Raw genomic sequence first — 16,144 nt, 5'->3', positions numbered from 1 at the left:
AGGTGATTACTGATTATTTATATTGCCGATTATTTTTTAACCAGAGGATATAGTATGATAAAAATAAAAATGGAGATATTATATAGTGTCTTTAACAATATTAAAAGAGTAAAATTACTATATTCAACTGGTGTCAATATATATCAATTAAATTAATTTGCATTGAAGTATATGGAAAATCTAGAGGATTCTTATTGGCATCACCTCTCAACATTGTTTACATAACACAAATGCTAATCATTGATTGGTCAGTTACATGTTGTGATGTCACTGCAGATCTGAGAATGCTAAAAATAGAACATGCAGTTTTTTTCTTGATCAAATTCCAATTTCGAAAGGATAGCGAAATTTGCATTCTTGTGTTGTTCTTTTGTGTATCATTCAGAAGTAGAGAATACAATTTTGAAGTATTTTTTTCTTCTCAAGTCTCAATATTGAAGATTACTAGTATTATAGAATTATAGAGTATAAGGTATAGGGAAGAAGGGTGCGGGTGAAGAAAATAATGTTACTTTGTCGGGGCCTTTTATAACCGACTAAACGTTAGGGATTTTTCTCATGGTTGATGGCCTTATGGTTGCCTATTATAGTTGCTTATATCCACTTCATTCAATAAGGCAGCTGGGGTGTCAAAATTTTCGGCGATAAATGTTTCGTAAGCTTCTGTAAAAGACTTTTCGGTCAAAGTAATTTCAAATTTCAATATAAAAACTGGGGATCGCGGACATTGTTTTTTTCGTAACAATACATTAAAATTAACCACATTTAGGGTATTTTATTTTGTTTATATAGGGGAAACTTAAGTTTTCCTTATTGAAGAAACATTAAACGATAGAATTGTCTAAAACTCGAAGAGATAATTTCATTAATTAATACTTCTGAAATATATATATATATGTATATATAAAAAGGGGATCACGGGCCTAATTTTCTTGAAAAAACATATTGATAGTTCAATCTTTAGATTTCAAGTTGTAGGTATTTTGTTGTATATTGAATGATACTTGGTAAACTATTTGTAAAATAAATAAGTAATTTTGCAACATGACCTGAAAGGACGCTCAGAAAAAATATACCCGATAGATCTACCTTAAACTGTGGCAAATAGTTGTCCAATTTGCAATGATACCACATCTCCTAATTTTTATATCACATTAAAAAACCCAATTTATGTTTTTTTTTATGTATTTGCATTGGATACAGGCACAATACGCAAGGTAAAGTCGTATAGCATTACATTATGAACAGTTTCCTTGCCAACTTCCGAAGCAAGGTTGTCGGCTCTCCGAACTTTCTAGAGGTCCTGATTTTATTGCCGAGTTTATGAGCTTCGTTCCTTGCTTAGAAGTGGTCTCCTTACATTGTACTGGATACAATCTAATGAATTTACACTAGAAACATTTTTTTAGCATCATACTGGATGATTACATTCTCACAACATCGCCCTTGGTACATTCGTATAGCATTGCATACGTACATTCGTATAGCATTACATAGGTACATTCGTATATCATTACATAGGTACATGTACATTCGTATAGCATTGCATACGTACATTCGTATAGCATTACATACGTATATTTATTTCATGACACCAGTACATTTATATCATGACACCAGTTTATATCATGACACCAGCACATTTACAGCATATAACTATAATACACAAAGCTTTAGACTTAGACTTAACAATACGGCTTTAGCATTACAATATACACAATGCTAAGGCATAACACAGGCAGTGATCTATGCAACGGGAAGTTATATAAAAAACTCCGATCTGTTTTATTTTGCAGAAATTCATATACGGGTTCTTCTTTTGACCTTATTACAGCCATTCTCAAGATAATATGCATTTGCAGATTTCTTATTTTTTATGAGTCGTACATGTGGAAATTTAAGAAATAATTGTACAAAAAATTATTTCCTTTGTTAATGAATCTCCAGCAATCATTATACCATGTATAATGCCTTGTCGTGTCGTTAAAGAAAAGGGAAAGCTATCGAGACAGGAAATTTCCAAGTAAAATTGTAGAATCACGTGCACGTGTGTGAACTTGACAAATAGAATGGGTTGTGTACGCAATACCTCGCATAGTGCCGGAAATGGTGAGGATGAAAAGAAGCGATCCCAATATTATAACCGAATTTTTCAAATATGTATAGAATCATTCTGTACTAATCTGGACAACTCGATATTTTATTTAAAATTATTAGAACAATACAAATATTTAAAAAAAAAAGATGTGGAACCCTGTCTAATCAAGAAAAGATGGAGTTAAAATCTATACAGTAACTTTCTTTCACTTGCAGTATATTTATTTGCCAATTTGCATTATTTTGGCAGCAGAAATATCCTTAAACATTTTTCAGTTTGTATCATTATCAACCATGTCAACCGATTACGCTTTTATTTTTTTTAGCATTTCCAATACTTAGGAAAATGTGTTACACGCACTCACGATTTGTATGACAATACTCAGTCTGCAGTACTGCTGTACAGTACAATGGGTATACTAGCGTTATAGAGTAGAATTTGTGGTGACGTTACTGCAAACGTCAATAACGTCCCCGAATATTTTATAATTTTCCGCTAAATATCAAACTTCAAGAGAATATAGCTTGAAAACTAGCACGGTTGCTAAGGACTTTCTTTACACCAATGGATTCGTCGTTTATTTTTTAAACGCATTTCGAACTTAAAAAAAATTCTGTGGACCAACGAATTAGAAAATCATGATAAAGTAAAAATATCTGCCGTTTTTTATGATTTTCCCTATATATCCTTTGTATTTCTGGCGTATCATGCTGTTAGTTTTAACAGCTTGTATCTGAAAAACGAAAACGGTTACCCCCTTTTTTTATTTTATATTCTGATGTAATTTTACAAGCAGAATCTACATGTAAAATATAAAAAAATTCTGTGGAGTAGTTATATTACGTACACTTCGCCTTAAAATGCAAAAAAATTGGTAAATATCGTCATTATAGGGCAATATTTCTAATAAGGTGTCAACTGAAAATTTCAGCCATGTAGACTTATTTGTCTTGCTCATCATTTTTGCTATTTAAAGTTTCTGTCTATTATGATTTTCGAGATAATAGGCAAAAACTTTTAAAAATGGTAAATTCATCTTTTAAGGGCATAACTCCTATAAGTCATTCAACAGTTTTGACATGATTTAACATTAGGTAGAGCTATACAATCTGAACATTTTTGCTCTTGTCAAGATTTTTTCTATTTAAAGTGGTTTTCAAAATAATAGGCAAAACTTGCATTTTACCCCTATGTTCTATTTTTTGCCATGTCTGCCATCTTCGTTGACTGGCGGGGTCATCATACACATTTTTTAAACTAGATACCCCAATAATGATTGTGGCCAAGTTTGGTTAAATTTGGCTCAGTACTTTCAGAGGAGAAGATTTTTGTAAAGGTTAACTATGATAACGGACGACAGACGCCAAGTGATGAGAAAAGCTCACTTGGCCTTTCGGCCAGGTAAACTAGAAATATGACATGGGAGTATGATAGGAATAGCCCAAACAAATCACGAAGTTGTGGATCTGCTGACATACAATATATTCAAATTTTACCAAGGTAGTGTACTCAAAGCTCTTGAAGAAGTTCATATTAGAAATATGATTAAGAATCTGTGAAAGTTTCAAATAATTTTGTCAAGCAGTTCAGGAGCAGTTGCAGACACAAAAGTGGAACAAAAAGACAATTTGACGTACAAAGGGACTCTTCCACTATTTGGTCAAAATTGACAATGTTGTTTCAACACGTGTATCAGAATTGTAGAAAAGACAGCAACCAAACAGTTATCAAACAGGTATTCATGTTGGTAAGTATGTGTTTAAGCTGATTCATATGAAAAACACAGGAAAATCATTAAAGCCTACATGAAACTATAAAAGAGAAACCAAACAAGAGTGCATGCTGACCAAATATGAAGTAATTCTGTTGAGAAGTACTTGAGAAAAGTGTAACAAAAATATTTCTTGGACAGACAGACTAGGTGATTGCAACAATCCCCTCACTCTTAGATTGGGGTATAACAAGTATATTTTTAAATAAATATTTCCATTTAATATCAACAAAGTACATTTATATTTATTATAATTTATATCACAGTTTGAATATTATCAAATGATTTTTTTTATCCGATAGTATTCTTGCATATTCATTTTTTGAAAGAACATTATGTCTTTAAAATTCAACTAGAAAATCAAAAAAGTTAATAATTTTTCCCTTTTTGTTTAATTGCTCTTAAGATTTGAATGCCAAGATTCTATCTTTCACTGTACATGAAACTTTTTTTTTTAACTTAGAAGGTAAATTATAATGTAAACTTTCTCATAACAAAACAGTTCTCTAACAGGTGGTCCCAGTCACTATTCATATGTTGTATCTTTGGCGAAGATGTTTTTCAATGATAATGAACCCAACATAATAATGATACACTGTCAATAATAAAAACATCCAAAAGCTGCTGCCACACAGAATAAAGAATCCTGGAAAGAGAAAGGATAAGAAAACTAACATTGTTAATTCAGAAAAATAGACTAAATGCAAATCTTAACAACCTCTGTAATAATTATTTACATATGTACAGACAGATAAGGGTCTCTCTCTAAGCCCCATTGTGGCTTAGCATAGAATATAAATAGTCAGAGGAAATCAATTGTTTTTTATAAACATATTTGTGTGCTTATACAGTAGGCATAATCACTTCACAATAACAATTACCCAATTTTTTTAAAAGTTGCAGTTTGAATTTGATCTTATTGATAGTAAAAATATTTTTATTACACTGTACTTGCCTTATACTAACAAGGTTTCACTAGCAATTAGCTAAATTTGTTCACCAATTGATCAGTTGAGAAATGAATTCAAATTACAAATTGAAAAAAAGTCTGGCTAATTGCTATTGTGAAAGTACAAAGTCTACTGGCATCTATATATGTATAAGCACAAAACTATATTAGGGTAAACAATATTATGTTTCAAATTACAATTAATATGACAGTTCTTTTTTTACACTAGACTTTAAATATTTTGCTCTAGCGTTGGTAAAAATCAAAAAATTTTGTTTGGTCCTCCCATCATTCCAAAAGCAGATCCATTTGTCTTTGCTGTTATTTCAGACAAAACATCTGAACTTCTGGTTGAATAAGAATTTGATGACAAAAACATTGTGTTGGATTTTTTTCTGTGATTGATTGATTTTTGCTTGCTTAACACACAGTGACTATTTCTGTGCATTTTACCTCTACACACAGAATTATATAAATAATTTTTTTAAGATATAAATCTTTGATACATTCAGTCAGACTTTCCGAGATACCAGCCTCATGTTTTCCTTGAATTTAGAAAAGAAAGTCAATAGACAAAAACAAACAATTTTTGTGATACATTGTATAACTGCTGATTTTTATAATCTTTAGATTAGTTGCTCCAGAGTAATGAGATTTTAACTGATAGAATTTGATAGTTTGGAACAAGACTGATAAAAACTCAGGATGGCTGTATTATTAAAAATTTTACACAATGTGTTGTTTCTTAAAGAAAAAATTCCTTTCAATTTTGAGATTTATTTTTAAATTGCAATTCTGGGGTTACAATATGTATAGGACCTTATCTGTTAAATCAAAGCTGGATAGATGGATTATAGTTAAACATTCAGTGGCAAACATTACATACATACCATTACGAGAACATGTTGATGCCATATGAATATGAAGCCTGATTTGTATTAGATATATTAAGCTGGATTTTTTTTAACATGTTACATTTTTTAGTTCACAAGGTAACAGTGTGTAGAAAGATATGTCACTCTACCCAGACAGATAACTACTAGCCAACCAGTTTTTGCTCTTAATCCTAAATGATGACATCAAAAGTTACAGGAGAAGCAGCAAATACCTACCTTCAAGCGTTTTGATTGACCCTGAGTGAGCAAGCAACCACAAGATAAAAATACATATTGACAATGTTCAGTGCCTTCGTGCAAAGTTTAAAATCCATTTACTTGTAGCTATTCCCATGACTTTTTATAACAATCTTACAAAGCTACCAGAGTAATCTCCCTTTCAATTCTTTTATATTCTTAAAATGTTGTCCTTCTGGAGATATGGAACATAAGGTCCGAGTACACAGTTATTTCGTAGTGCATTTCTTTTAGACAATAAATGAAAATAAAAAAAATCCCACCTGCACTTTCTCAATAATATTTTTACAGTGTGTTGTACTACTATTGGGACAAATTATATCAAAATTATAGAAAACTTCATCGGCTCTAACTCAAAATATGGACAATTTTATGTTAAGGGGGTATTGAAATCTTTTGACAGCTCCCAAAGTGCTAATTTTTAACCTTTTTCAGCTGGACCAAATCACTACTTTATACTTTAAAATTCATGACCCAAATTTTTTTACAGTGTAATTTCATCCCCCTACTTGCTATTTGAGTCATAAAACATGAAGAAATACATTTGGAAGAGTGTTTTCATTGATTCCTTGTAATATTTATTTTTGATTTGTTTTAATTAAAATAAATCTGACCAATGGTCATTTCCTTAAATCTGTTTCTCACAGTTTAACTATGTTTATGATGCCTACCACTACCACTTGCAATTTAGAGTAATATTCAAATGTGACAAGTCATGTCAATTCTAATTCCCTATCAAAGACTTGATACATTTAGTGAACTAACATTTACTTCATCGTCCTTAGTTACATCAGATCAGTCAAACATTGAAGGATAAATTTCTTCATTGGCATTGATACACTGCAGTTTTATATGATACACTGTAAATTTATAATAAGTTACTTACATTCATAAATATTATAATAAGTTACTTACATTCATAAATATATCTTGTGCATAGTTATCAGTATCAGAATCCCAGAAACATCTACATCCCATTCTAAAAATAAAGAAATATGTTTTTGATATCATATAATGATTTTGTCAAGATTGTGCATGTATACCTACTAATCTTTATAATACTCTCTTTTGTAAAATAAATGGGTGTTTAATTAAAAATGTTTCATTGTTATTGCTTTGCTCTAATTCTAGTGTGTTCCAAATCCTTTTTTGTGTTATCTAGACAAAAAGTTGAATTTGGACAAAAACTGTTATTGCATACATTTACAGCTAGTGTTATTCAACTGATGTATATCATAATTCATATAAACAGTAATTGTGTGCGCTTCAACATATTTATACATTTTGATGTTTCCAAAATTATTAACAAGATCTCATCAGATTGATGGTTCATTCTTTGTTTTACCTGGAAACAAGCAGCTGTCTGGATAATGCGGATATTCAGCTGTCTGGATATAATGCAGATATTCTTTACCTGAGACAATTGCTGGTTTGCAATAATACTGTGAACAGCTACAATGTAGCTGTACTCTTTATTTTAATTTGTAAAAAAAAAAAAAAAAATACTGCTCATATCTAGCATTTTACCAGTGTTCTCCCCAGGGCGTTTTAACGTCGCGGCACAGTGACGCTATGTTTTTTTCCCGTGATGCTATAATATATTTCCGCAACGCTATAATTATTTTGAGGATGCTATTGTTCTTGTCTCTATATCGCAAAACCATCTACAAAATTTTGAACTTTCATCTAATTACCGCTTGTGATCATAAAGCTATATCACCTTTTATTGTAACCCTTCAAGTCGGACAATAGAGGCAATTTAGAGTGATTAAATAGGTGTTAATTGCCCTTTGGGTGATAACTGTTTGGATACGAATACCCCAAGCTGACACTTGTGACATGACTTATCACATGATATACCACATGGTCCGATCGCAAATTTTGAAAATGAGAAAATGTAATCTGAAAATCAATTTCGAAATTTACGTTTGCATAATGGAAATTCAAAGATACAAACGATTTATCTTTTTAGAAAAGAGGTTTGGTCGTATATTTTTACAACTTTCAAAAAATTACTTTCTTTCCCATCCGGTACTACTTGTTAATCGAGAACGTATAGTTAACATTTTTATTTTGAGCTTAATAAGTTTGATACTTTTTTAGAAAGTGATCATACTTTGCTTTAGTTAATGTTTCATCCATTTAATGCATTAAAAGTGTCATATTCATTCCCTATCTCTTGTCAAACATTGTTTATTTTCGTTAATTTTTCATCGGCTGCCATTGAAATAATTGTGTAAACTACGGATCGGAACCGGACCAGATATGATAAAAATCATCTTTTTACGATAATAACTACAGATGCACAAATGGCACAGTGGACAGAAAAAATAATCCCAAAAGAGAAAACTACGCATTAGCAGACTATTTGTTAGATCTCCTTGCTCAATGTTTTCTTTTTGAAAATGCATTGTTTAAATATACTGATTAAAGTAGCTTAACTTTGTTAAAAATATCATTTTGATATAAAGCAACAACTGGTTGATTAATTCATTGAGAACCATGAAACAATGAATTTCATAGACATGATAAAGAAAAAAGTTGTTGATTGAAATTTTATTGCTATATGTTGAACTTTCTCTTCTCTTTTTATATAAAAAAACAGTTCTTTTTTTTACTTGATATTTAGTATTGTATATATATACAGGTTGCACTAAAATAAACCATTCATTCATTCATTTAGTTGGGTAGATAGGGTAACTGGAACCACACATATATTTTTGTTTGGTCCAAGAAGAAAAAAATAATACTGTTACTATAAATGAATATAGAAAACATAAACTGAAACAACTGTTAGAGCATCGCCACAACGCAACAAATAACATTGAAAAAAAAACAGTTTATTTTTTTACGCCAAATGTGATGCTATCCAAAATTTCTGGGGAGAACACTGATTTTACTTTGAGGAATATGGAAATATCATTTTGGAATACCATTCCAAACTGACCTAATTTCAAATATACAGGGTTACTATAAGTTCGCTTTTAAACCAATGATATATCTAGAAGTGTATAGGTCAGATAATAGATTTTATCAGGGATTTCTCAAGTTTTGTTCCATTTGGAGGGGAGACACAGGGCTTGGTTGTGGTTAATTAAACACAAATTGGGTAAAGGGAGGTAATACTTACTTGACACCTTCTCCTTTTTGTTCACCAATTACTACTTGAACTACAAATTTATATCTGTCATAACCTAAATCTGTAAATGTAAAACAAAAGTCTAATATTTGGAAAACATCATTTCATTCACTTTAATCAAGTCACTTCATACACTGTTCTGAAAAAAGATGTTGAAAATATGAATAGGCCATTGATAAACAACTCACAAGTCTCTTTGAGAAATTAATCATGGGGGCTTGAATTCATACTGATTTTAGTTTTTACCATGGGATGGCCCTTAAATATTAAATATTTTACTTGAGCAGTAGCTTTTTTTCCTAGGTGGAGTCCATTTATTTTGTAATTTTTCCAAAAATGACACCAGCTCTCTCATGCAAATCTGACCTTTGACCCTTCCGGACATTCTTCTTGGGTATTTTATGGCCAAAAAGCTTCCAATGTATAAGTATATTTTGGATTCCAATGTTTTTTATTGTTGCTGAGTGTTCCTTGTGAAGATTAAGCCAGTGTGAATAGATTTAGTCTAGAGGACGCCATCAAAATAACCAATGTATTATGAGGTGACCTCCGAAGAATGTCGACGGTCATATATCCTGACTTAAACATAAATATAGATATAAATAGATAGAGAACACGTGCAATTGGATTTTTCTAGGTCTGTTTGATTGTTAAAATATGTTAATTATCGTGTTTACTTGTATAAGAATAGGCCATTGATAAACAACTCACGAGTCTCTTTGAGAAATTAATCATGGGGGCTTGAATTCATACTGATTTTAGTTTTTACCATGGGATGGCCCTTAAATATTAAATATTTTACTTGAGCAGTAGCTTTTTTTCCTAGGTGGAGTCCATTTAATTTGTAATTTTTCCAAAAATGACACCAGCTCCCTCATGTAAATCTGACCTTTGACCCTTCTGGACATTCTTCTTGGGTATTTTATGGCCAAAAAGCTTCCAATGTAAAAGTATATTTTGGATTCCAATGTTTTTTATTGTTGCTGAGTGTTCCTTGTGAAGATTAAGCCAGTGTGAATAGATTTGAATGTAAATTCATTTTTGTGCATTACAATAAAAACACTTCTATCAACAGTAGCTTGTTGCATTGATACAGTATATGTCAAAATTTAAATGATGTTTCAGTTTACAGCCACCTGTACATAATAATTTGAATAATGTCTTATGTTATGTATTTGCTTAAAGGGGCATTAGCTGTCAAATTCATGTTTGATTTATAACATACCGGTACTAAAACGTATATCCAAATTATAAAAAGCCTAAAATAAACAATTTACGATTCATGGATTTGATAATATGTATCAGCATTTCATGTGTATTTTAGTCTAGAGGACGCCATCAAAATAACCAATGTATTATGAGGTGACCTCCGAAGATTGTCGATGGTCATATATCCTGACTTAAACATAAATATAGATATAAATAGATAGAGAACACGTGCAATTGGATTTTTCTAGGTCTGTTTGATTGTTAAAATATGTTAGTTATCGTGTTTACTTGTATAAGAACGGAACCAACTCAGTGGTCTCGTGGTAGCCTCTAATGCGGGAAGTCGTGGGTTCGAACCCCGTTAGGTCAAACCAAAGACTTTAAAATTGGTATAATTTTTGGATATGGTATATCTGCTTTATCAAATTGTCCATTTATTTGAAACCAAACGTTGAACTTCAGAGCTAGAATGGTTGTGAATTGTTGAAATTGCTGTTACAATTTTTTTTGTCTTTCCATAAGACACCTGAGATTGAGTCCCTCTGAAAGAATTTCATTTCCCCCTGTTATCGATACCAACAGGGTGTTTTAACAAAAAATCAGCTGGTAGACCGCTTCTGTTTTTGCGGACTGTTCCACATGCAGCAGTGTTATAATTATCAAATAGGTCTTGGAAGAGTTTTGGTGAAGAAAGGAAATTGTCAACATACATGTACACATGGTATCCCTGCCCAACAATATCAGCCCCCTCTATACATGTGAACCCAACTGGCCTTGTGGTCTATCAGTTTTCCCTGTATAAACATCTGTATAACAGATGTATCCTGTATTGGAATCTGCCAATGCCCATATCTTTATACCCCATTTAGTTGGTTTGGCTGGCATATACTGCTTGAATTTGACCCTTCCTTTGAAGGGGATCATACATTCGTCTATTGAGACCTGGCGTGTAGGGACAAATTCTCTTTTCATTGATGATGTATTAAACATATTCAAGATGTTTCTTATTTTATATAGTACATCATATGACGGATGACCTGGTTGTCACTGAAATGAAGGTACCTCATGATTTGCATAAACCTATTCCTGGACATTGTTTTTTACGGAATATTGGAGATTCCATGAAGGGGTCAGTTGACCAGTAAAGTTTGATTTCTGGTTTGACATCAATTCCCATCAAACAGCAAAGACCAATAAAAGCTTATATTTCTGGCAGACTTGGTTTTGACCAAGGATATTTATTACTGTCTGGGTTTTCATCAATTTGTTGGTTGGTATATCTTTCAGTTTCATTTATTATCTGTTCAAAAATTATGTCATTCCAGAAAAGTTTGAAGAAATCTATTGGACCCTTATCAGCAGCTAAAATGGTAGCTGGGCCTGTTGCACTTTCATCTGGACCTCTAGGTTCGAATAAATGAGGTAAACCCCTTTCATGAATATTGAAATTGTTATGCCAGGTGTTTGCAACATTGTCTATATCTGGGACTACTTGGTCATTGACATTATAAATAGGAATGGTCGGTTCTGTTTCTGAGCCCTCAGATTCGTTTCCTGAAGTATTGAATTCAAAATCATCCCCAATTCCTTGATCTAGTAATATTTGTTCGTACCGTTGAACAGCCTGTTGAATATCATTGGCTTTAAAACCTAAGAATTCCTCGTCTGAGGAATCGGACATTTCAATTTTGTTCTTTGTTTACAGACGACATTTTTTAATTTTTTAATAACATGATATATCACATGTATTAAGAAGGGAACAACCGAGTTTTAATTGGACGATATAAGGTCAGAGTTATAAATAAAATGAAATGTGAATACACATTCCAACACTCAATGCCAGTAGATAATAAAAAAATTGTTGAGTATTTATTAGAAAATTTGAAGAAAATATAAAGATCTATGAGAGACATACTCTGTTTGTCAGTTTTAATCACACATATAGTGTAATAAGTTATCATTTGTGAAAATAAAATCGTAACAGTGTGCAAATGAGTTCCAAGAATCCTCAATGTGACTTTAGTGCACCAGGGAAACACCTGGAAGAATGAAAACATTAGCATTTGTTTTTAATTTAGACTTGGATTAAACTACAAGATAGGATATTTTTTTGCACCTGCTTCAGTATTTTAAACACGTTTTTTACGCTTCATACGACATCTATGCACTAATCGGTATTACTAAAAGATTGAACATGCATTTACGTTACGTTTTATTGTCCACACAATCCATGTATTGCCCAATTAATTCTACGATACCAGGCGATGCTTCAAGGCATCGTTGGGGATGAAAGGGTTCATTTGTATTGTGTGTGATCTTAATTACAGCTGAATCTTAATACCTTTTAATTTTGTTTTAATTTCATCTGATATAACTCTACACAAGTCTGTTGTTTCATCTACATCATAAACTTTACCAGACAGTCTATCATTCAATACTGTATGAATTGTTTCTTTTACTATTATTGGTCTAAATCTGTAAAATAAATATATTAATATGTCATAGTTTTTTAATTGGTCTTAGTTGGTCTAAATCTGTAATATAAATGTATATATATATATGATACAGTATTACAGCAAGGATTTTAGAGCAGCAGGGCACAATTTAATGATGAAAGGCATATTAGCATTTAGCACAGTTGTTTGTCTGAAAAAGGACAAACTTGATCATGTCTATAAATGAAAAATTGAAATAATTAACAAATATTTGCTAGATCCATGGTATTCAAGGGCTTGTAAAAAGCTTTTTCTAATACTTAAAATGATTAGTTTGCATTAAAAAGTATTTATTTTCCTTCAGAAAGAAAAAAACAGAGAACAGGAGTATAAAGGCAGAGGGGTGCACAGAAAGGGGCAATATGCAGAGGAGACCACACAGAGGGCAGATAAGAGCTGAGCTCCTCTATTTTGGGCTAGCTAGGACACTACATGTATATATAATATGTGGCATATTTATAACAAGCCAAGATTAAGTATTTCAAATTTTTCCCAACTGTGTGGATAATAAAGTTTCTTTACTTCATATATGTTTCCTAAACACTGGATTTCCAGTTGTCACAAATCCTGGTCATTTTGCCCCAATTTTATAAATCATGTGTTGGGCAAGGCCATGAATTGTTTCAGTTTTTTATGTGTATTTAGAAAGGAAATGTTACATCAAATGTGTTTTTTGTGACCTGCTCTATTTTGTGATAATATCTTATTTTAACATGAGATAAGGAATCAAGTAGATTAATTGTGATGATGGAAATATTTGTTAAATGGATATTTTTATTGTTCCATGGGTCAAATGATAATCTGGGTCTAAAAACAGTAAATCTATTAGTCCCAAATGAGAATTTAGTGTAAACATTAATTTGAGCTTTAAAGTCTTTTGTTTATTTTTCAAAAATTCTGTATATCTTTCAAAGATAATCTTTGTTAAAAATATCACATGTTCAGATATCTGAAAGACACCAGGATATATAGTCTTATATAATAGGCACTGGCTACAGTTACATGGAAATGTAACTATAATAAATATATTATTGTTACATTGGAGACTAAATGCCGGAATGCATAGTTGGGTAAGGACCTGATTAATTACGAACGTAACAATAATTATTGAGGCTACGGTTACATTGCGTTATTGTTACATGAAAAACAGTGATGTACGCTAGATTTATAAAGCTTAAATCTTCTATAGTTTTGATGCTTAATTCTTTCATATGTACTAAATAATACTTGTAATAATGATAAATAATAAATACTATTATTCAACAAATGGTGTTTAAATAGTTTTACGTATTAATGGTTTTGATGTTCTTAAAGATACTACTTCAGATTAGTAGTGCCAAAGGCGAAAAATATAGTTCAATGGTTTGTTGTTGAGAACTCGGGCTGAGAAAAGTGTTCACTTCTAAATATTTAACTGCACACCTACTACTTATGTGTCGGACTTAAACATGCTCCAAAAACCACTTACTGGATATGTAGAAAATGTCATTGTACGAAATAAAAAAATAAAGAAATTGTATGTAATAATTGTATGTATTGTAAATATAAAATAAATGTCTTCAACTTTTATTATTTAGTACATATTACTAGTCCCATCGTACATTGCTGTTTTTATGTAACAATAACGCAATGTAACCGTAGCCTCAATAATTATGGTTACATTCGTAATTAATCAGGTCCTTACCCAACCATGCATTCCGGCATTTAGTCTCCAATGTAACAATAATATATTTATTATTGTTACATTTCCATGTAACCGTAGCCAGTGCCTATATAATAACAGACTCTGCCCAGTGTCCTAACACTCCCTGGTGTTGGGGTGGGGATTGTCCTTGTAAATATTGAACTTTGTAAATACGTTAGAGACACATCTCCATTAATCCAGATAGGAGGAAGTGTACATGGATTCTACTGTACCCTCGCAGCTCTCGAGGGGTTCTTCTGATATCGTAGGAATTTACCAGTACATACAATAATGATATATACATACTTATAGAATGTATATGATGTATTGAACAGTGCTGATAAGAAAATAAAAAGGGGTAAATCTTCCATAAGCCTGTTCTTCATATATGTCAGTTTTGTGATCATCTGAACCATAGAATTTTGCATGGTTTACCAATGAAACTTGTTAAATTCAATCCATGATGGGGAAATTATCTCCCCTGCCATTAGAATGTCCACCATCTACACCAGTGCACGTTTTCATTTATTTCATAAGCTGTGAACACTTACTTATTTTGAAAATTAGGACGAATTATATATGTATTGCTTGTTGTGGATACTGGTGGTTCTTCAACTGCCGTTTCTGACATTGTTTTAATTTAAACAACCGTAGATTTACAGGTTACAATTTTTCGAAGGCATCAAAACATCAAATATGGCGGCCTTAACAACATTGCAGTGCCGTCTATCGGTGATAATGCAACTTCAACTTTGACCTTTGGTGATGACAGGTATATGAAATGGAAATTATAGGTAATACAACTATAATGACATAATTTACGATTTTAATAATGATAATATTTCATTTTCTTTCATTTTATAGATATTACATACAAAGAATTACCTTAAAAATATCTATTTAGTTGATTTTACCTGTAATGACAGGTAGTCGGTCATTCAGGTGAATTATTTTTCAACCGTGACATATGCAACCGGAAGTGGCATCTGGGATTTCGAAGATGAATTTTCGAGAGAAAAACCAAACACACCCCAAAAAATTATGATCTATAAGATTAATTCTAAACTAATTTTAAGCAGGTGAGTTTCTAAACACAATTGATGAAATATTGACACTTACCAGAAATGAAGGTAGTTTAGTCATCAAGAATACCACTCCTCCCAATCAGTAATTAGAGTAGCTCATTAATTAATTGATGAAATTTATGAATGTTCAGTTTCCAGCATCATATTAAGGACAAGAATTACTATTAATATCATCATTTATGAATCAAACATGCTGAGTGCTAGCTGACAGTCAGCAGGATGATATGTCACCCAATCTAGACCCATTTTTCTGACTTCAAGCTGCCATGTCTGTGCTGTTACTACTAAGCGCTGTGTGCTTGGCAGTGAAGCTGCAAATACCAAATATTTTATTGTCTCACCCGAGCAGCATTGTATCTCTTACTCTCTATATCCTCCTCATACAAGACAAATACAACACAACTGAGGTAGTTGTTTATTATTTATACATTGTACATTTACCTTTGTATTATACATTTGGCGATATATAAACATCTAACTTCAAATTTGATTTGATTTCTCACAATGAAATATCACAATTCAAGTTAGATATCTGGCTAAAATATGAACCTTTAATTTTTTGTTTAATTTGACATATAATG

The 16,144-nt window shown here is 31.7% G+C and overlaps 2 protein-coding genes across 3 annotated transcripts in view; one reads left to right on the top strand and one right to left on the bottom strand.

Annotated features, from left to right (window-relative positions):
• Positions 1–4,087: 4,087 nt before the first annotated feature.
• On the bottom strand, positions 4,088–15,458 carry LOC127698705 (dynein light chain Tctex-type protein 2B-like). The gene is made up of 6 exons (XM_052202338.1): positions 15,393–15,458; positions 15,030–15,235; positions 12,641–12,774; positions 9,082–9,151; positions 6,867–6,930; positions 4,088–4,515 (listed from the first exon to the last, which is right to left on the bottom strand). The coding sequence occupies exons 2-6, from the start codon at positions 15,107–15,109 to the stop codon at positions 4,468–4,470; spliced, it is 396 nt and encodes a 131-aa protein (XP_052058298.1). The 5' UTR covers positions 15,110–15,235; positions 15,393–15,458; the 3' UTR covers positions 4,088–4,467.
• The window catches only part of LOC127698640 (guanine nucleotide exchange factor DBS-like), a 75,025-nt gene continuing 74,115 nt past the window's right edge, over positions 15,235–16,144 (top strand). Inside the window, exon 1 of one of the 2 annotated variants that reach the window (XM_052202206.1) lies at positions 15,235–15,272. In XM_052202206.1, the coding sequence (XP_052058166.1) occupies positions 15,260–15,272 (13 nt within the window). In that variant the 5' untranslated portion in view covers positions 15,235–15,259. Of the gene's footprint in view, positions 15,273–15,428; positions 15,558–16,144 lie in introns of those variants that run through there. The other variant, XM_052202207.1, reaches the window with a different exon arrangement.

This window comes from Mytilus californianus, unplaced genomic scaffold (assembly GCF_021869535.1).
Source record: "Mytilus californianus isolate M0D057914Y unplaced genomic scaffold, xbMytCali1.0.p SCAF_4, whole genome shotgun sequence".
Classification (NCBI taxonomy): domain Eukaryota; kingdom Metazoa; phylum Mollusca; class Bivalvia; order Mytilida; family Mytilidae; genus Mytilus; species Mytilus californianus.
Note: the sequence above shows the minus strand (reverse complement) of the source record. Positions and strands in the feature narration are given on the sequence as shown.

Coding starts and splice junctions, on each gene's coding strand:
- LOC127698705 (XM_052202338.1), bottom strand. CDS start 15,109: ATGTCAGAAACGGCAGTTGAAGAACCACCAGTATCCACAACAAGCAAT. Junction 9,152..12,640: donor AATTAAAACAAAATTAAAAG/GTATTAAGATTC, acceptor TTACATTTACAG/ATTTAGGTTATGACAGATAT. Junction 6,931..9,081: donor CAAAAAGGAGAAGGTGTCAA/GTAAGTATTACC, acceptor CTTTATTTTTAG/AATGGGATGTAGATGTTTCT.